General features: G+C 56.7%; 1 protein-coding gene across 2 annotated transcripts; it reads left to right on the top strand.

Annotated features, from left to right (window-relative positions):
- Positions 1 to 1,804: 1,804 nt before the first annotated feature.
- Mtch1 (mitochondrial carrier 1) lies at positions 1,805 to 18,753 on the top strand. Of its 2 annotated transcripts, none has more exons than XM_028885031.1 (12): positions 1,805 to 2,279; positions 7,107 to 7,191; positions 9,413 to 9,519; positions 9,839 to 9,916; positions 10,171 to 10,228; positions 10,511 to 10,562; positions 11,558 to 11,617; positions 13,706 to 13,799; positions 15,689 to 15,736; positions 15,853 to 15,920; positions 16,115 to 16,190; positions 18,049 to 18,753. In XM_028885031.1, exons 1-12 carry the CDS (start codon positions 1,959 to 1,961, stop codon positions 18,118 to 18,120), a joined length of 1,119 nt encoding a protein of 372 aa, XP_028740864.1. In that variant the 5' UTR covers positions 1,805 to 1,958; the 3' UTR covers positions 18,121 to 18,753. The 2 variants fall into 2 exon arrangements, with proteins under 2 accessions (XP_028740864.1, XP_028740863.1); XM_028885030.1 differs by having other exon boundaries at positions 13,706 to 13,850.
- Positions 18,754 to 21,163: the final 2,410 nt, after the last annotated feature.

Raw genomic sequence — 21,163 nt, 5'->3', positions numbered from 1 at the left:
GTTTGCACAGCCTGTTTGAATTGCCATCTCTCCAGCTATCTGCTTATCTGCCTGGACCTAGTCCTTAGCAACCCCACTCTCTCTGCTAGATCCGCAACCCTTTTGTTCTCCGCACTTCCTCAGCAGCTCTCAGACTGGTTAATATCTAACCTCAGAAGTGACTTTCTCTGCCTCTAATGCCTCTTTAAAGTCCTTGAACTCTGTGGCCTTTGTAAGCCTTTGAAGTCATTTTGTAACACACACACACACTTACAGTGTGGTTTGTATCTTGAGTTCATATTAGTAACTAGTCAGGTGGTGGTGGTGGCGGCGGCGGCCGCGGCCGCGGCGCACGCCTTTAATCCCAGCACTCGGGAAACAGAGCCAGGTGGATCTCTGAGTTCGAGGCCAGCCTGGTATACAGAGTGAGATTCAGGACAGGCACCAAAACTATACAGAGAAACCCTGTCTTGAAAAACCAAAAAAGAAAGAAAAAAAAGAAAAAAGATGTGAAGGAAAGAGCCTGTGATTGCCAACACCCAGCTATCAATTGCTGTCAAGGAAATTGATGTAACTGAATGAACGGCTCAGGGTGGCCTTGAACTCCTGATGCTGCTGCCTCCACCACCTGAGTACTGCTGGATTTACAGGTGTGAGCCACCACACTGGATTGTTTGCACTTAAGTTTCTTTGTCTGGTTCATTCACTTAGGAATGACTTCCCTATATTTGGGGTTGTGGAAGTCAGACATTAATGCCAGACAACACAATGCAGTTCCCTTACAGGGAGCCACAGTCTGAAGGAGCCAGACAAACACAGAGCCCGATGGTGGGCAGTCAAATTCCGACGGAAAAACAAGGCGCTGGGGAAAATGCAGAGGAAAAGCCCACGGAAGGAAAGGATTTGTGTGGGGAGGTGTCAGGAAGGCAGGCAAATCCTGCCCCTTCCCCCATCCCTGGAAACCGGTCTTCCGGGTATACTGCTGGGCTGTGAACTTGACTTTGAAGGTCCCCATGAAAAAGCTAAATCAGAATCCAGGCAAGAGGAAATCATTTAAAGTCCTTCTGGGAGAAGGTGGAAGGTTTGATGACACAGGGAACTGAACCCCCACCCCTGCCCCTTCTGGAGTGAAAGAATGAACAAGCCTGGATTAGGGGAGCAGAACTGGGGGTGGAGGGAGCCCACTTATGAGGGGAAACTGTAAGGTTTTGAAAATAACAAAGGTTTGTTGTCAGAAGTGGTGGGGGGTGGTGGTAGCAATGGGCAATCAGGAAGGGGTGCAGACATCTGACTAAACACCTTCCTCAGGGACGAACTACCACAGAATAAGGGCAGGCAAAGGGTCCGGATCCCTGCTGACTCTAAGGTCCATTTACCAGAAAGCTCTATTACTGGGCAGCGCACTATTAGCAGAGCGCTGCCGGGCTTGCTCAAAGATGGGAGACCGTTACAAGCAAGACCCTCGCCGGGGTGAGCGTCTTCCTGGAAGGTGGCTGTGAGGATTGCACTTAAGCCATACGAAGCTCTGTGCTCCAGGCACCAGACTAGAGCAGCTCCAGGCCTAGTTATTTAGCAACAAAACGCACCCAGCACCCGGCCCGCGCGAGTGCACATGCCGGGGGTGCTCCCAACCCTCATCAGCCATGAGTTACTCAAATACTGAGGGGTTTCCACTCAGGCCCGGGGGGCGCGCTGGAGGGGTGCAGAGGCAGTGTGTGCAGAGGAGGCCGCAGAGGCGCTGATCACTAGGCACAACTGCGGAGACAGACCATGTCCGCAAAGAGGCGGGCCGGGAGCTGCAAGGAACGGGCTCCGGGCGGGGCGGGGCCCGGCGGCCGAGCACCGCTGGATCCCGCAGGCCAGCCAGCCACGCCCCCTTCCCCCCGCGGCGCGAGTGGTGCCGCCCGGCCCCGCCCCCTTGACGCTCGAGGGGGCGTGGCCACACCACGTGACGGGGAGTGACCTCGCCGCCTGGCGCCATGGGGGCTTCGGACCCGGAAGTGGCGCCTTGGGCTCCCGGCGGCGCCGCGGGGATGGCGGGAGCCGGAGCTGGAGCAGGAGCTCGCGGCGGCGCGCCGGCGGGAGTCGAGGCCCGCGCTCGCGACCCGCCGCCCGCGCACCGCGCGCACCCTCGCCACCCCCGGCCCGCGGCTCAGCCGTCGGCGCGCAGGATGGACGGCGGCGCGGGGGGTCCGGGCTCCGGGGACAACGCCCCGACCACCGAGGCGCTGTTTGTGGCGCTGGGCGCGGGCGTGACGGCCCTCAGCCACCCGCTGCTCTACGTGAAGCTGCTGATCCAGGTGGGGCGGAGGGGCGCCGCGGAAGGAGGGCGCGATGGGGGGTGCGGGTGGGGGTTGTGGGGAGGGGGGGTAAGGGACCTGAGTGACAGATGTGGGAAAGGAAGGGGCTTGGAGGTGCAGGGAGGGGGCTAAGGGACGTGAGTGACAGACGTGAGCCAGGAAGAGATTTGGGGGGTGCAGGGGAGAAGCAAAGAGACATGAGTGACAGACGTGGGATAGGAAGGGATTTGGGGGTGCAGGGAAGGACGATAGGATGTGGGAGATAAATAGTCGGAGGCAGGGGGCTTGAGATTCCGAAGGGTGATGGATTTGGGGTGCGGGAAGAAGCCACAGAATTGGGGGAGGGCCGAGAAGTTTTGGTGAATGGGTAGAGGAGGGCTGGGGACGAAAACTAAGCGTTTAAAAGGTGAGTGAGTCCATTTGAGCTCAGCAGAGGACAACGGGGCTCTGGATTTGTAGGGATGGATAAAGGCGCTTTGAGGGACAAAGGCGTGGGCACCAGGGCCAGAAATTTAGGAGGGAAAGAATGCAGCAGGGAAGAGCTATCGGTTTACTTGAGAAGGGGGCTGTGGATTTGATGGCGACGACAGATTTGGTGGGAGGAGGGGCCTCTCCGCATTGGGGGAGTGGAGCCGCGGTAGCGACGCGCCTGGAGAGGGGAGCCAGGAGGCGGCTTTTAGGGGGAAGGGGATGACGCACTTAGGGGAGGAAGGAAATGGAATTGCAGTGATCGCGTCTGCGTGGGTTGGGAATGGGCAGAAAGGGCAGTGGGACAGGCACAATAGGTGAGGGCCGGCGAAAACTGGAGCAAAGGTAGGGATGTCTGGACTCAAGGATGCTCGGGCACCTGACGTTTATGCTTGTTGCCAACCATGCAGTCCAGAAGAGAATGAGGGAGGATAAAGGGGGTGGAGGGCTAGAAGAAAGCGTGCATTTGGCAGAATTGGGTGGGTGGGATGGGGGGGGGCAGTTTTGATTGGCATAGTTCAAGCTCAAGACGGATACCCAAAGATTAGTCTAGAATTTTCCAGTTCGGAGGAGTGGAGGATGGGTAGTGAAAATTGAGATGGACACCCAGCTAAGATCTGAGCTTTGATTTAAGGCAAGTGGGTGTGAGATGTTGCTGTCCTTGTAAGAGAACTGAGAGCATCAGAAATACGTTTGGAATGAGAAGGCCTTGGGAATGGGAATCCTTGACGCTCTGGCGTCTGAGGAATGGGGATAGAATTTGGAGTTTGACTAGAAAATATGACAAGGAATGAGAAGATGAAGTCAGGCCTCCAACTGTGACAGATTTGGAGGTGGCTGATGGGGCATTTACAACATTGGGGATTACAGCCCCACTAGGCCTCAGTTTAGGAGAGACACTGAGCTTTGGAGGTATTTTGAGTTGAGCTGCAGGGGTGCTGGCAGCCGATGGGGTGAGAGTTGAATGTGGACTTGAGGACGGCAGGCGGAGTGTCTGGGTGGGGGTGGGAGGCTGCTGGGTGCCAGGAATGGGTGGGCTTCATGGGAGGGCGGTGGGGAAGTGGCTTATCGTTGGACCCCGGTGGCGTTAGTATATGGGTTTGAAAAAAGAATGACATGAAAGGGTTTTGGAAAAGAACCTGGACAGTGAGTGGGAGCCCCAGGCTGAGGAGAACTGCGTGGCAGGTGGGTATGACCCAGAGAGGTCTGCTGGGGGTGACAACTTCCGGGAGAGAGCTTAATGGCTGTAGCTTGGCAATCAGTAACACTGAAAAAAAAAAGTAATAATAGTGGCAGGTTGCCTTCTGCAGGGAGCAGGTGTGCAGTGCTAGATGGAGGTTGCCTACACTGAGGGGAATAAAACACAAGGCCTGAGATCAAGGCACGTGGGTGTTAGGGTGGAGATGGTGCAGACTGGAAGAGAGACAGGGAACTGGCTCTGCTGGTATTAGGGCCAGGGTCACAGTGTTGGATGTGGTCAGGACACCTAGAAACACATTTGGGCGAGCAAGACTTGGGAACAGATCATTTAGAACTCGACCATAGTTAGCAGTGTGCCTTTGATGGTAACCCAGTGGCCATTAAGAAAACAGACTCTCGGCCAGGCGGTGGTGGTGGTGGTGGTGCACACCTTTGATCTCAGCACTCCGGAGGCAGAGGCAGGCGGATCTCTGAGTTTGAGGCTAGCCTGGTCTACACAGAGAGAAAACCCTGTCTGTGGAAAAATAAAGACAGTGCACTCAGCAGATTTGGGTGCCATGAGGATGTGTGGCTGGGGGGGGCAGGTTTCAGGACCGGGTTAGAGTTGTAGTGGTTAAGACTGGGCAGACTTCACAATAGCCAGAGCCTGGGCCTTGAAGTTGGGAGCACAAAGGAAGGACCACCACTACTTGAAGATGGCGAACTTCAGACCTACAAGAAAAACTATGGAAGGGAAAACTGTTGCCTGGATCACCTGACTCTCTTCTGAATAAGCCCTTGTGAGCTGCACTTTTTTTTATTTTAAAGACCTCACAATAAAGCGGTTTTGAAATGTACAGTCGGGCTGGAGAGATGGCTCAGAGGTTAAGAGCACTGACTGCTCTTCTAGAGGTTCTGAGTTCAATTCCCAGCAACCACATGGTGGCTCACAACCATCTGAAATGAGATCTGGCACCCTCTTCTGTATACATAATAAATAAATAAATCTTAAAAAAAAAAAAAAAAGAAAAAAAGAAAATTACAGTCGGGGTCTGTGAGATGGTTAGCAGCAGACAGGTCACTTGTCGATCAAGCCTGAGGATGTGAGTTCGATCCCTGGAACCTTACAGTCTAGGTGACAAGAGAAACCCTGACTCCGAAGGTGTCCTCCGACCTCCACCTACACAATAGTAATAAAATCAAGAATTAAAACATTTCTAATCAGTCATCTTCAGTATGTCTCAGAGCCACGCCCACAGGAATAATGTGAACTTGGAGGAAATACCTCCGTAATGAAGAAGCAGCAGCAGCCAGCAAGGGCCCAGTGCAGTTCGCAAGGCCAGGCCTCCTGTCCCGTGGGCTGTGTCCTCACTGCATCCAACAGGTGCCCCCGGTCTGTGCTGAGGGCACAAGGCTAGGGTGCTCCCTCGTGCCAAGTGTGGTGGTCCTCACCCCCACTTAGGCTCTGGTGTGTACCCTCCCACCCTGCTGGCAGCAGAGTTTCTCATTGATTGGCAAAATATTAGCACCCTGGCCCCTCCGCAGGGGCCTCATGTAGGTATGGATGACTCTGTCCTCTGGCTGCCCGTCTGTGGGCCTGACAGATACTCGGTTGTAACGCACTGCTGTACAGTGAAAGGTTAGATGATGTGTGGAAACCAGGGTCATTCGGTCCCAGGGATACAGGGTGACTGGGATTAGAACCCAGTTAAGCAGCTGAGTTTGAGACCCGCACATGCTAAGCCTGGGCCGGGCAGGGACAGGTGGGGAGGTATCTACAGTAGACTTAGAGGAGTTGGGGGAGGTGGAACGGGGCTGTCTGCAGCCGGGCCCGAGACCCAAGGCTGCTGTTTTCTCAGTGTGCTGTGAATTAGGCTGGGATGAAGTTTTATCCTGAAGATGGGAGTTAGCAGATTTAGTCTCAGAGGAGACTGCAGAGGGAAGCCCTTAAAAATGGGTGCTTCCAGTCAGCGGATTGGCTCAGCAGGTAAAGACACTTGCTGTCAAGTGTGATGGATGACCTGAGGTAAATCCCCAGAACCCTGAGCTTGAGGCCAGCCTGGTCTACAGAGTGAGTTCCAGGACAGCCAGGGCTATACAATGAAACCCTGTCTCAAAAAAAAAAAAAAAAGAGAGAGAGAGAGAGAGAGAGAGAGAGAGAGAGAGAGAGAGAGAGAGAGAGAGAGAAATCCCTGGAACCCACAGAAAGGACAGAGAACCTGTTCCTGCAAGTTGTCCTCTGACCGCCACATGTGTGCCCCAACACATATGTCCACATAAGTCAATAAGTGTTAAAAAAAAATTTTTTTAGATGGCCGGGCAGTGGTGGCGCACGCCCTTAATCCCAGCACTCTGGTGGCAGAGGCAGGCGGATCTCTTGAGTTCGAGGCCAGCCTGGGCTACCAAGTGAGTTCTAGGACAGCCAGGGCTGCACAGAGAAACCCTGTCTTGAAAAACAAAACAAACAAACTTAAAGGTGTGTTTCTGGGCCAGTGAGATGCTGCGGTGGGTAAAGACACCTGAGGACCCGAACTGAACCCAAAGCCCTGCATGGTGGAAGGGAGAACTAACTCGTGCAAGTTGTTACGCACACCATAGATGTGTGTGTGCTGTACACAAACACACAGGGACACAAAACAAACAGTTCTATCCCTGGAACCATCTAAGGGTGGAAGAAGAGAATCGACTCCCCAAAGTTGTCCTCTGACCACGCACATCTCATTCCCCCTCCTCCCATCATGCACCTGATAAGATTGGGCTGGAGAGATGGCTCAGAGGCTAAGAGCACTGACTGCTTTTCCACAGGTCCTGAGTTCAATTCCCAGCAACCACATGGTGGCTCACAACCATCTGTAATGAGATCTGGTGCCCTCTTCTGTATACATAATAAATAAATAAATCTTTAAAAAAAAAAAAAAAACCCAAAAGGGTAAGATTGTAAAATGTAGTAAAAGGCTCTTAAATAATCAAATAAAAGCAGGTGTCTGCATTGAGATCCTCTGCCATCGAGGTTGTGGAGGGTGTGTGATTTAGATTGGGGCCGGGGTGGGACCTAAGACTAGGCATTGGTGAAGAATACCAGCTGATGCTCCCGGGGAGGTGGGAACAGCCTCAGCCTGTGTGGGAGGAAGCGGCACGCTGCCTTCCAGTGACCCTTGGTTTTGTCTCTTGATTCTGAAGGTGGGTCATGAGCCGATGCCCCCCACCCTTGGGACCAACGTGCTGGGGAGGAAGGTCCTCTACCTGCCAAGCTTCTTCACCTACGGTGAGTGCCACAGGCCCAGCCAGCCCTGGGAGCCAGTGCCAGCTCTAAGGAGGGGGCCCGAGAGTGGCCCGAGGTAGCAGGAGTTGGGTGGGAGCCTGTGGGGGCTGCAGGACCCAGGCTGCAGGACCCAGGCTGGTTCTAGAACTGTGGAGGGGGTTGGTAGATTCTATGCAGATACATGAGCTTGTCTATGCAGGTGCTCTCCTGTTCTAGCCCCGCTGTACTGTGTAGACAAAGGGACACTAACTGCCCAGCTTCCTCACTGCATCCCACCCCTCTGTCTTTGCTCCTGTCCCCAGGCCTGTGGGTGACAGCTGGCTAGGGCATGGTAGGTTTGCTGTGTCCCCCCATCCCCTCCCGCCAGCATGAGGGTTCTTCTTGAAGTGCCTTTCTGAGGTTACTTGCCTGAGTCCCGTTCTGAACCGCTCTTACCCATTTGGCTGGTCTAGAATGTTCTTTGCGAGTCTCCCCTGCTCCATAACCTGGTTCTTGACCTCTGAGCCGCCTTCTCCAACACGCACTTGTCGTTGGCAGAGTCACAGGTCAGGTTCTTTTCCAGTTCTGCCTCCGGTTCCGGGTGCAGCGCCTAGGCCAGGCAGAATGGCCATTTAGTGGGGAAGTGTGTTTGTATTTATTTCAAGATCGGTGGTGTAGGGGAAGAGGGGAATCATGGCAGTCGAGCGCCCCCACCCACCATTGGGCACAAAGATAACGAACACGGGCGTGTGGCCACCCTGCTTTCTCAGATTGGCCCACGGCAGCCAGCACCATTAGGAAGGACTCATGTCTGAGGTCATGCCTGTTCACATGGGACCATCCTGACCTTTATCTAAGGGCCTCCTGCTAGCGTGAGCCAGGTTCTGAGGCGCCCCCACCCAGGTTTTAGAAATGTTTCAGATCAGATGTCAAGAGCAGATGTCTGCTGGGCTCCTCTGGACACTGGCTGCTCCTGAGTCAGGAAGTGCCGGCCGTCTGGCTGTCTGGAACTGTCTGGCCAGTGTCTCCTCCTCCCCCACACTGGCGTGGAGAGCCCCACAGCTGTGGACGGTCTGTGGTGCAAGGCTGGAGTCCCTGGGGGTTTGCAGGCTCCGCAGAAAGGCCGTGAGGTGGTGGACGGGGGCAGCTCCGGAGAGGGCCTCTCTGCGCCTTGCTGCCTCCTCTTACTTGACGCTCAGCCGAGAAGCGGGCAAATCCCGGAGATGGCTCTCTGGCAGCTGCCCCGAGGCTCTGCCCGAGCCTGCCCCTTAGCCTGGAGTAGAGCAGCTCCACACTGAGTCATTGCCCAGCCCCCAGCACCCTCGTCCCCTTCCCCAGCCCTCCCCTCCCTGCCCTCCCTTCTCAGGAAGCTGTACAGGTAACAGGTGCACTGCCCTGTCCCTGGGAGCCCTGGCCGGCTGTGACGTGGAGTCACCCGCCAGCTGTGCCGCCCGCAGAGGAGAAAAGGGCACACATGCGCGTCACTGCCTGTGTGCGGTGCTAGAAAGCTGACGTCACAGGTCTGAAAGGGGATCCTGTGGAGGGCGTCGTCTGTTGGCTCCCAGGGTTCAGAGAAACACATCACGTTCTTGAACTGGGGTGAAATGCAGAGTAGGGATGCAAGACACGCCTCACGCTGTCCGAACGGCAGCCGTGGGACAGGAGTCCCCACTGCCTGCGACCACAGTGTCCCCCAGGGCCACTTTGTTTCTACCTGTCCCTGACTTAACAGAAGCCAGCAGGTGCCAGAGGGCGTCCTAGATACAGCACAGCATGGTAGCGGGCTGTGGTGTCCTGGCCACACCGCGGCCCGCAGACCTGCCTGGCCATGGCCTGCCTTTCCCCCTCCCTGAGGTGGGGAAGGTCGTCTCTGCCTGGGGGCACCCCACCCCCACCCCAAGTAAAACACTTCGTAAGCAGCTGAAATTGGTTTTGGATTCCAGCATTCCAGCTGCTGAGTTGGGAAACGACAGTTGAGTTTGCCAAGTAGTTTTCAGAGCTCAGGAAAAGACAGGAAGCAAGGAAGAAGTCAGATGGGCTTATTTGTCAGAAGAACGTTGGAACGGTTGACCAAAAGAGACAGGTCAGAAGACACTTGGGGTCGGAGCTGGCCTGTGTCAGGCCCTGGACACACACACACTCTGGCTGCGTTCAGCAGGGATTGGGAAACAACCGGTCTGGGTGTGTGGTCCGGCAGCGGGTGTCCCGGGCCGGGCGTGACACCGTCCCTTTGGCCTCCTTACAGCCAAGTACATCGTGCAGGTGGACGGGAAGATAGGGCTGTTCCGGGGCCTGAGCCCTCGCCTCATGTCCAACGCCTTGTCCACGGTCACCCGGGGCAGTATGAAGAAGGTGAGCAGTTGCCCAGGGTGTCCATCCCCCCCCCCCCCCCCCCCCCCCCCGGCTCCGATTGCTGGCCGGTGCAGCCCGCCGGCCCTGGTCCCACATCCCCATGCAGACTCAGACTCCAGTGCGCGGCCCGAGGCCCCCCCCACGCAGCCCTCCCTCTCTCCCACGGCCGTGGCAGCTGTGAGGGCGGCTTTCCAGCTCAGTTCCCCGTCCCGGTGGTTACCGACAGCCCAGACAGCGAACACAGTGCCCGGTGTCCCTCAGGCACTCGTGTGTGATTCACGGCTCTGTTTTCCTTCGGCCGCTTTGTGTTTGTGGTCAGGTTTTCCCTCCAGACGAGATCGAGCAGGTTTCCAATAAGGATGACATGAAGACGTCGCTGAAGAAAGTTGTGAAGGAGGTTGGTGTCAAGGGACAGAGAGGAGACATCTCACCCCCAGTCGGCTGGGTCGTTAAGCCTGCCTGGTGGAAGGAGGCTTGGCTGGACACCGCAGGGGACTCCCTCCCTAAAAATGCCTTGGAAGCTGCTCTGGCCCAGGATGGCAGCGCACCTCGGGGAGGTGTGGGGTGGGGGTGGGCAGCCTCTGGTAGACTGAGGCAGGCTTGTATCTCCCTGTGGGTACCAGCCTGATGGTGCCCACCCTCCTCTTGCAGACATCCTATGAAATGATGATGCAGTGTGTGTCGCGCATGCTGGCCCATCCTTTACACGGTAAGGACATTGCTGCTGGACCCACTGCAGCACAGGTGGGCGGGTGTAGGCCGGCCCCGCCTGGACACAGCGTAAGCCGTGGTAGATGACTGGGAAGATCCAAGGTGGGACTGGAGACTGGCTGGGGCCCGTCCCAGGCACAGGGGATGCTGTGGCTTTGGGCTCTGAGGCCCAATCCTCCTGAGCTGTGTGGCACAGGGGCCACTGTGCACTGGACACCCCAGGGGTAGGGTGCCCAGCCATTGGCTCCCCCCGTCACCCCAATGTTTTATCTTTCCCCAGTCATCTCAATGCGCTGCATGGTGCAGTTTGTGGGACGGGAGGCCAAGTACAGGTAGGTAACCCTCGGCTGTCTGTACTCTTCTGACTCTGGGGGAGAGCTCGATGGCTGCCTCTCTTCTGAGGAATGTAGGGTGGCTTCTGTCCTCGGCTCACTTGAGTCTCTAAGTGAGCCTGGTTCCTTGCAGAGCCCCGTTTCCCTGTGTTGGAGTCTGCTTGGGTTAGGTGTGCGCTGGGCTCCCCAAACTCCTGAACCCCCCCAAACCTGGCTTTCTGCTCTCTCATCCTCCACTGAGAAGCTGCCCAGTTCAGCTCGGGCCAGGAAGCCCATGGCCCGAGCACACAGCCTTTTCCGCGGCTGCTTCCGGGCTTCAGTTGTTGTCGGCGGCCAGGATACTTGGCCCTGGGTTCACTCATGGGAGTCGATTCCCTAGACTGAGACGTGAGGTTGGTCAATGACCCGAGGGGACAGACAGCTCGGCTGAAACGCCAGTGGGTCAGGCCACTGTCACGAGAAGAACATAGAGTGTGGTGGGCCAGGAGCCCGCGGCCAGCTCTAGCTAGCCGGGCTTGTACGCCTGCCTCTTCCACCTGGGCCTTGCAGCCCCTCCGTGCAGGCCAGCTGACGTTTCCAGTCACCGGTCACAGAGGTGGCTCTGGAGCCAGGAAGTCCAGCCTGCCGTCTGCCCTCCAGCCGGCTGCACGGCAGGCAGGACTCAGGACCCCAGGCAGCCGTGTGGGAGGGCTGAAGTCTTTCCTGGGTTGACCCCAGGCCTTCCGGCTGCAGTAACCCTCTGCTGCCATGTCAGGTGGTCCCATCTACCCGCCACCCCTCCCCGTTCTCACTGGCCTTCAGCTCTTCTGTCCTGTGGGTTGTGGCGCCCCAGCGTCCATGAGCGGTGTACATCCACCTCGCCCCAGAAGAAAGCTTTCTCCTCCCCTTGGGCTCTTCCTGGTGACAGACTTCCCGTCCTGGCCCGTGCCTGCTGACCTGAGTGAGGCTGGAAGCTGGGCTTCCACTAGGTGACCTTCTCCATCTTGTCTCCCCAGTGGCGTTCTGAGCTCCATTGGGAAGATTTTCAAGGAGGAGGGGCTGCTGGGATTCTTCGTGTACGTGAGTTATTCCCTGTAACGGCCACATGTGGCTCCGCCGACAGGTGTGTTCTCAGTCTCTCGGCTCAGCTGCCGCCCTCGACTAACCAGAGCGTGCCACAGTTGAACAGCTGCTGCCCAGCTGTGCTGTGCTTCCTGGCATGTTGGGGACCAGAGCTGTCCAGGCCTTTCAGGTCACAGCTTAAGTGAAAATGGACCTAGGCAAGGGGTGTAACTTAGTGGTAGAGTGCGGCGCGCCTGAGGGCCTGGGCTCTGCACCCAGTACCACACACACACACACACACACACACACACACACACACACACACACACACTAGCTCACGCTGGGGAGGTGAGCTAGCCAGCCCCTGCCAGCCCCTGCCAGCCCCGTCTGGGCTCCAGGGTTGCCAGAGACACAGCGCTCGTCGTCAGAAGCACTGCATCGTCCTTGGTGTCGTTGCCAAGGTGTCACCGTGAAGCTAGGACTCGGACGAAGGATCGGGTGCTGGCAGCGAGGACCCTGCCTCCAGTCAGGGGGCTCTGTTCTGACAGTTAGTGGACATTGAGTGCTCAGGATGGTTTGCTCAGACGTCCATGCTTTTGGCTTCTCACGACAAGTCAGAAAACCTGACCCTTTGGGCCTGTGTTTCCAGAGGGCAGCCATTAGCAGAGGCCCAGAGGCCTGTGTCTCTGGGTATGTGATCTGAGGGCCACAGACCCAGCACTCTTGGCCTTTAGCCCAGCTTACTTACCCACAAAGCGAGCTCAGACCATGCAGACTATTCAGGAAGAAGGGACGTCAGACAGCCAAGGAGCCGGGCTGACAAGTACGGCTTTTGTTTCTCCACTTGAAGGTGTAGGCAGTGGCCTGCAGTGGTCGGATGCACAGCATACCGATCCTGGGCTCCTGCTCACCGTGCTGGTCAGGCGACGTTTCCCAGTTTGTCAGATGGTATTCTGGTCTGTGTTTAACCAAGAAGTGACTTGGAATAGAGAGAGACAGACAGCGTGCTTCTCAACAGGTGATTTGCCCCTGGGGGTCCTTGGTGATGTCCAGGGACATCTTGTGGCTTTCAGAACTGGCATGCGAGACAGACCCCCAGCTGCTGCTACACCTCCTGAAGTGCAGAGGACAATTGGGTGTTGCTCAGCTCCAGATGCCATGGGGCAAGGCTGAGAAACCCATCTCTGTACACACATCCCCGTGTGAGAATGTGGATTCAGGTGCCTGGCACATCAGACTTGGATGTACTGCCCAGCACTGTGCAGCTCGTGACTGGGGTCCCACGCAGCACATGCTTACTTGGGTGTGATCTTGGAGTAGGGATGCATATAGGTTACAGCCTCTCTGCAGCCCCTGGGGAAGGAGGTGCATCTGCCAGGATGTTTGTTGACGGCCCTCTGAACACTGGTATGTTACTTAACACCTCCGTGGACTTTCAGAAAAAAGACTTTTGAAAAGGTTTATGTATTTGTTCCTTTTATGTGTGTGTGCCTGTGTAAGTTTGTGTGCACCGGGTGCACACAGGAGCCACGGAGGCCAGAGGAAGCCTCAGGTCCCTGGAGCTAAGCCAGGTCCTTTGCAAGAGCAGCAGGTGCTCCGACCTGCCTGTCAGTGTCTCTGGTGCCTCGGCACCTTCACAGGGCACCTTCCAAGCCGGATTTAGTCAGCGGTCTGCCGTAAAGGCTATCACTGCGCGGTAGCTCTCCTTGCAAGCACTTGCATGGTGCATTGTTGGTGGAATGTTCCGGATGGAGGACAGAGACATCGAGCGGTTCTTTGAGAATTGGTCCGATGAAGCGACCAGGAGAAGCCGCCAGGCGCCAGGCACACCTTTGTGACCTGTATGTGCCGGGTGCGGCTGCGGTCACACCATAACACCGGGATTTCTGCAGACTGGAAACAGCTGGTGACCGCACTGACTAGTCTGTGACACCGGAGTCCTCCTTGAGGGAGGAGGGCCGCTGCCTGGCCTGGTGTAGTAACAGTGCTCCCTCCAGGCCCTCCCCGAGGTCCGGCCTGGGTGCTGCAGGTGTAAGCTGGGGGCAGCCTTGGCGCCTCCTGGGTCCCCTCCCTGCTCACCTCTGCCCACCTTGTCTTTTTAGCGGCTTAATCCCTCACCTCCTGGGCGATGTGGTTTTCTTGTGGGGCTGTAACCTGCTGGCTCACTTCATCAATGCCTACCTGGTGGACGACAGCGTGAGTGACACCCCAGGGGGGCTGGGGGACGACCAGAATCCAGGTTCCCAGGTTGGTTGGAACAAGGGTCGCCGCCTTTCTTTGTGTGTGCTGATGCCCAGGGTCTGGGGCAGGCTGGGACTTTGGGATTGTCTTGACTCAGGGGTGAGAGGGGACCCCTGCCTGAGAGGAAGTTAAGGAATTCCATGTCTGCAGTGTTAGAAGTGGGCCCTAGTTTATCCGAAATTCTCGGCAAATGAGAGGAGGGCTAATAGCCACAGTCCTTCATAGTCTGTGTTTTTAAAACCCACTGTGAGTTGGGGGGCGGTGGCACCCGCCTTTAATCCCAACACTTGGGAGGCAGAAGCAGATGAATCTCTGAGTCCAAGGCCAGCCAGGGCTACACAGAGAAACCCTGTCTCAAAAAACAAACAAACAGGGGCTGGAGAGATAGCTTAGTGGTTAAGAGCACCGACTGCTCTTCCAGAGGTCCTGAGTTCAATTCCCAGCAACCACATGGTGGCTCACAACCATCTGTAGTGAGATCTGGTGCCCTCTTCTGGCCTGCAGGGACACGTGCAGACAGAACACTGTATACATAATAAATAAATCTTTAAAAAAAAAAAAAAGACAGACCGACAGAAAGCCCCACTGTGGCCTGGCATGTATGGGGAGGCTGTGGTAGGAGGACTGTGCAGTCAAGGCCACCCCAGACTGTAGATGAAGACTCTGCTCTCCTAAAGTGCCTCTCCATGACCGCCGTGACCTTTGGTCCTGGCAAGGGAAAAGCACAGGTTGAACATTCCAGGCCAGATGGTGCCACCTGATGTTAACCCGCTGTGGCTGCGGGGTCTACAGACCTCACCTGCAGGGGTCAGGCATCAGAAAGCCCGGGCACCTGATGGGTTGATAGGTTCTGCTCAACCAAGATGAGGATTGGGGTCCACAGCGGGTTAGGGCTCCTGGAAGGCGTTCTGGCGGCAGGAATGGCCGGGCCTGGAAGGCTAGGGGAGGGGTCGTGGTCCATGGGGTGTCTGTTGGCTCCGGTTGGCAGCCTGGGAGGGGAGGGTGGCCTGTGATGGGAGGAGACTGGTGGCCCTGGGGCTGGGTTGGGGGATCTTCACTGCTCTTTCGGGGGTCTGTGGAGATGCTCCCTCATCTGCAGTGACGTTGACGTGCCCGCAGCTCGGCTCTCCCTCAGGGGCCGCGTGGGTGGGCGGGCACTGTGACAGGAAAGAGCAGGGCAGGACAGTGGGCAGTGCCCCACACCAAGGCCCTTGACCAGCTGTCTGGGTCACGGAGCACAGCTCTGCTCAGGCCGCTCACACACCTTTCTGAGCAGTCGGCTCTGGTATGGAAGGCACATCCTGTAAGGACTCGCAGGTTTGGAGAGGCTGCCTCACCTGTCAGGCCAGAGTTACCTTCTGCGGGGCTCCGGGCATCCTGTAGTGGGATGACCACTTGAGAAGACACCAAGGGGCAGGCCGCCACCTTTCCTAGTGAGAGCTGTTCTCTGGGGAAAGTCCGGCGTTAGGAGTCGGGGTGGAAGCTCGGTGAGCTGGGACTGGCAGCGGTAGCCCAGGGTGACCACACGCTTCGTGCCCAGAACCGGGCTCTGGCCTGGGACATGAGGTGGAAGCTTGTCTTCTCCTTTGGGAATCCTCAGCAGATTGTGACTGCTCCATGCTAAGGTGTTGTCAGGCAGATGTGGGCCACACCTGGGAGACTCACCCCAGACTCCACAGGTGTCTGTCTGCAGCCCAGCTGGCCTGGTTCCGCCTCCCAGCCTCTTTCCCAGCTGACGGGGAGGGCACAGGAGGGACTGGCCTGGATGAGGCAAGGGGAGGGTACCACAAAGCTGAAGTCTGCCCTAACATCCCTGTGGTAACCCGCGTCCTTTCTGTCCGCAGTTCAGCCAGGCCCTGGCCATCAGGAGCTATACCAAGTTTGTGATGGGGGTAAGTCCCGCTTACTGCCATTAAGGGCCAGGGTGGGCTGGAGGCAGGTCTGACTGGGCCTGTGGGGGCTCGGGGAGGGGCATGCTGGTGCTGATGTCTGTCTGTCTGTCTTTCAGATTGCAGTAAGCATGCTGACCTACCCCTTCCTGCTTGTTGGAGATCTCATGGCTGTGAACAACTGTGGGTGCGTGTGTGCCCTCCCACCCGGCCCCTACCAACGCTGCTGGCACATCCAGATGAGCGAGCCCTCGGCCCTCTGCCCACACACAATTTCCTGTGGCGTTAGCATGGCGGTGGGGTGGGTGTAGGGCGCGGCTCCTCTGAGTTCCCCGGACCTCTCTGACAGTGTGTCTGAGGACCTCTCTGTTTCCTCCACAGGCTGCAGGCTGGACTCCCTCCTTATTCCCCTGTGTTCAAGTCCTGGATCCACTGCTGGAAGTACCTGAGTGTGCAGGTGAGCATGCTGGGGTGGCGGCTCTTGGCTGCTCTGGAGGATGAGGCGCCTGGAGGAGCTCCCTTGTGAGAGAGTGGATGGGAGACGCCTGCTCTGAGGCATCCACACGTTCCCCTTTCAGAAAGGCTGCAGGGCACTAAGTAGGTACCAAGTAGGTACTGAGCAGTCCCAGCTCTGGCTGAGGGGTGAAAGTCACATGAGACTGAGGCTCAGGGCCTGCACCTTTATTTTTATTTTTTATTTTTTTGTTTTTCGAGACAGGGTTTCTCTGTGTAGTTTTGGTTCCTGTCCTGGAACTCGCCTGTCCTGGAACTCGCTCTGTAGCCCAGACTGGCCTCGAACTCACAGGGATCCCCCTGGCTCTGCCTCCCGAGTGCTGGGATTAAAGGAGTGTGCCACCACCGCCCGGCCTGTGCCTTTAAAATTAAACAAAGGTTGCCCCTCCTCGGGAGGCGGTAGGTGGCAGAGACCAAGAACTCATTCTTCCAATGACAGGGTGTCTGGGATGCAGTCAGCCAAACTCCTTCCTAGGACCCTCCTGGACCTGGGGGATCTTCGGGGATCAGCTGGGCCTGATGAAGGGCTGCGAGGAACAGCCGTGGTGTCTGGGACTTTGCACTAAAGCCTCCTGCTTACTATAGCTTTTGGGGGCAGTGGCCAGCGGTCAGGACCAGGCTCGGGGCTAGCGGCAGGTGCTTCCAGTCAAATGAGGTGCTGGCCGGAAGAGCCGGGAGAGCCGAGTGGCCTGCAGGTTGAGGTGACTCAGGGTGACGGGTTTGCTTGGCACTCCTGAGAGCCTGAGTTCAGTCTGCAGAGTGCACACGAAGGCAGGAGGAGAGAACCTCCTCACCAGCTTGTCTTCTGCCCTCCACACGTGAGCTCTAACGTGTGCACACCTCACCCGTCTCACTCACACACACACACACACAGTAAACATGGCTGGTTCTCGTCTTTACTAGGAGGGAGGAAGAGGCACAGCCAGTTGGGCTGCCTGCGTCTCGGCCTCCGCTTGGGGTTGGAAGAGCAAGTCTCCTCTTTGGAGGTTTCCTCCAGGGCTGGGGGCGGGGTTCCTGCTCAGACACAGGTACCGGAGCCCCCAGGCAGGAAGGGAACCCCTTCCTTCCCAGAGATTCCGCACAGGCGAACTCGTAGTTTTGAACCCAGTGTCTTGTGAGTGCTAGGCAAACACTCTGTCTCTGACCTAGACCCATTCCAGCCCCTTTTGGTTTCATTTGGTTTGGTTTTTGAGACAGGGTGTCTCAGTGTAATAGTTCTGGCTGTCCTGGAACTCTCTGTAGACCAGGCTGGCCTCAGACTCACAGAGATCCACCTGCCTCTGCCTCCCGAGTGCTGGGATTAAAGGTGTGTGCCACCACCGCCTGGCTCCCAACCCCTTTTTTACTTTTTTTTTTTTTTTTTTAAAGATTTATTTATTATGTATACAGAAGAGGGCGCCAGATCTCATTACAGATGGTTGTGAGCCATCATGTGGGTGCTGGGAATTGAACCCAGGACCTCTGGAAGAGCAGTCGGTGCTCTTAACCTCTGAGCCATCTCTCCAACCCTTTACTTTTTATTTTTAGACAGGGTTTCACTAAGTTGCCCAGGCTGGCCATGAACTTACCTGTGGCCCAGACAGAGACTGAATTGCAGTCTTCCTGCCTCAGTATCCCCATGGCTGGGTGTACAGGCCCGAGCCACCAGGCTGCTGGTGCAGGCAAACTCTGCCCTTGCTTTCATGATGGCGCCTCGTCCCTTCACACCTGTTACATGTGATCCCGGGCCTCTGGGCCCCTTGCTTCTCTTACTCTAAGGAAGTATGGCCTCGCTCTCATTGACTGCCGCTCTTCTCCCGCAGGGCCAGCTCTTCCGTGGCTCCAGCCTGCTTTTCCGCCGTGTGTCATCAGGGTCGTGCTTTGCCATGGAGTAACCTAAGTCACCTGACCAAACATTTACGGGGTCTTGGCCTACCCCCGGTGAGGGCCCGTCATCTCGGATGCCTGAGGGACTCCATCCCGGCCTGGCTTCATGTCCATATTTGCCATGTGTCTGTCCAGATGTGGGGCTGGTGGAGGTGGGGGACCTGGAGAAGCAGTGTTGGGGAGGAAGGAACCCCTTCCTGCCCAGAGGTACCTGAGTCTGTCTTGTGCAAGGGCAGAGAAAGGCCACGGAGGCAAAGGTCACAGGCAAGGCTTAGGGGTCAGGTCCTCTCCACCTCCAGCCCAGCCCACCCCACCCTCAGCCAGAGGCAGCCGCTCCTGCTGTGTGAATAGGGCACCATCATGCCTGGGCCCGTGCTGGGAGGCTATGCTGTGTCCTGCCCTGGTTCTCAACACTACTTTTCTGACCCAAGGGCAGTGCCTTCTCCTGCTGGGAAATCATGTGACTCCTCAGATTATCCCCCTCATCCGCTTGTCTAATGGTGACGCCAGGCGTGAGGGCTCTGTCTCCTGTGCGGTGTGTGCATACGCACAGGTTACACAGGCTCATCGATGTCTAGTCCTCCCCTTGTGGTAAGATAGGACCCCTTCTCCTCGAATAAATGTATTGGTGGTGATTTGGACTTTGGTGGGAGCCTCTTATTTCCGTGAGCTTCGCCAGCCCCTTGTGCTGGTGTCTGAGTTCTCTGGACTGCCAGCCTGGGCCCAGCTGTGGCAGGACCGTGTCCTCTCTGTCCTCGGGGTTGAGGCTGCGGTGTCTCTTCACAGAGCAGCGGCTGGCACTCAGGCCTTCTGCCAGGGAGGTAGCGGCTGTTCCAGAGTCCCACCCAAGCTACCGAGTGGCACTTGGCACCTTTTGAAGGTGACTGTTTTCAAGTCTTTTTGGTGCAGCGGCCACACGGTCAGAGCAGGAGGAAATGGCCAGCCATCTTCTGCCTGGCCGTGAGTGTCTCCCTCCCTCCACGGGGCCCGGCATGTGAGAGTTGCAGTTTGCTGCCTTTCACTTCCCCTCAGGTAAGGTCGGGGTCATCCCCAGAAGGCTTTGGCGATCTCTTTTCCGGTAATCTAGTGACAGGGACTGGGGGTAGGTCTACTCTGCGTGTCTTTAATGCCCAGCAGCGAGGTGTGGTGGGCCCTGTGCACGCGAACAGTGTTCGAGGCCTCTCTGCTCTCGTCACTGTTAGTTTACATTCCCTTTGCCGGAGAGCCTCACCCCAGACAGCTACGGTCCCGGATGTTGCCACATCGCCTCGTGAGCGTCACCTTAGGTCAGTGTCCTGAGGCTGTCCGCCCAGCGAGCGCATCCCCACATTGACCACAATGCTGGGTGACTTTTCCTCCTTGTCCTTCTTCAAGTCCTGTCTGCACTGGTCCTTCCAGGGACCCCCAGATTTAGGGGCATTTGTGTTTCACAGCTGAGCTGAGCTGTCCTAAAGAGGTGCCCCTGCCCTGAGCCATAGCCTCCCAGAGGTTCGGAAGGAGCTGCCCGGCCTAACGACTAAGGAAGGGTTTGGTTGGTCTGACCACTGGGCACAGGAGGCTCTGCTGTGCCCAGATCCTATCCTGGGAGCTAGAGCAGGAGTCTGTCTGTAGGAGGTCTGGTGGCTTGAGCAGGGCACTGAGCCGCACTGCCAGTGGGGAGGAGTGACGGGCGGGAGTGTCCTGCAGGAGCAGTGACTTCCCTTCTGGATAAGCGTATTCTTAGGAGAGTTGGAAGGGCCGCGGCCGGCCTTCTGAGACTGTCTCCTAAGGCGGCAGCGGTAACCTGAACTGTCCCTTCGGCGGCCCTCGTCACTGCCGGCCCCCAGAAGCCTGGAAGCCATGGCTTCCCGCGTGAAAGAAGACTCAGATCCTCAAGGCTCCTGGGTGCCGGTCTTTAGTCTTCTGTTGAACACCGTTCCGTCCTTACCGACATGTCCCCCTCCCTGTCCATCTGACAGCCTGTGCTCCTGAAACCTCCCTGATCCCATACTCCTGATCTCTGATAAACAGATGCCCCTGCTGGTAAGTCAGGAAGAGCCACAGAGAAACCAGGATAGGCTTGGGCCTCTGCGGGCTCTGCTTGGCCCAGTCCCATCCCTGACCACGCATGCCTAACACGAGCTCAAGCAGAAGGCCTTCCCAGGAATGCAGCAGCTTTGACATCTGAAGATCAAATGTTAAAGTCATATACTCTGACCACACGACCAGCTCAGGAGACGGGAAAAGGCCTTTGGAAAAAGTCAGCCCTCTCACAATAAGATACAGACAAGGACCAAAATGGCGTTCATGAAGAATTCTCCCAACTGGGGCTGGGGAGATGCCTCAGCCAGTAAAGTCCATGTTGCATAGGCTTGAGAACCCAAGTGTGGTCCTTAGCACCCACATAAAAGCTGGGTGCAGTGACGCAGGTCTGTAGCCCTAGCACTGGGGGCAGGGGTGGGGAGGGTGGAGACAGGTCCCTGAGGCTCACTGATGGGCTAACCGTCCTAGCCAGATTGAGCTTCAGCGTCCACGAGAGATGCCGTCTCACAAAAGAGGGTGACGGCCCCTTAGAGTGACACCCAAGACGGACCTCTGGGCTACACGTACTTATGCACCCGTGGGTACAACACACCCGAGCCCATACACACAATGCAACTTTGTAGTCAAGAAAACATTCATGCTGTAGAATGCATGAACCTTGGAGAGATGTTAAGTAGTCACAAAGACATGATCTGTCACGAATTTATATGAAAAGTCAAAAACGGGCCAATGAGGGCCATGAAATGGCTCAGCAGATGGAGGTGCTTGTTACGGAGCCTGACCCCTGTGGTGGAGGGAGAGGAGGTCCTCTGACGCATGAGCCCCTCCCCCCAACCAAAAAGGAAGGAACAGGAAATGTCCATACAGATAGGAAGTGGATGAGCAGTTGCTTTGGGCTGAGGGGGGTTGTGTGGGAGTGGGGACCAGTGGGTAAGGTGCTTGTTGGGTCATGGAAATGTCCACTGTTGGTATTAGTTATAGTTACACAGTCCTATACTATACTAAAACCCATCAAGCTGGGGGTGACCA

The sequence above is a fragment of the Peromyscus leucopus genome, chromosome 16_21, assembly GCF_004664715.2.
Source record: "Peromyscus leucopus breed LL Stock chromosome 16_21, UCI_PerLeu_2.1, whole genome shotgun sequence".
Taxonomy (NCBI): Eukaryota; Metazoa; Chordata; class Mammalia; order Rodentia; family Cricetidae; genus Peromyscus; species Peromyscus leucopus.
Note: the sequence above shows the minus strand (reverse complement) of the source record. Positions and strands in the feature narration are given on the sequence as shown.

Bases quoted from the DNA above. Each gene is read 5' to 3' on its own strand.
- Mtch1 (XM_028885030.1), top strand. From the start codon at position 1,959: ATGGGGGCTTCGGACCCGGAAGTGGCGCCTTGGGCTCCCGGCGGCGCC. The intron at 10,229-10,510 runs GTAAGGACATTG...ATCTTTCCCCAG, and splicing joins GCTGGCCCATCCTTTACACG to TCATCTCAATGCGCTGCATG. The intron at 15,921-16,114 runs GTGCGTGTGTGC...TTTCCTCCACAG, and splicing joins ATGGCTGTGAACAACTGTGG to GCTGCAGGCTGGACTCCCTC.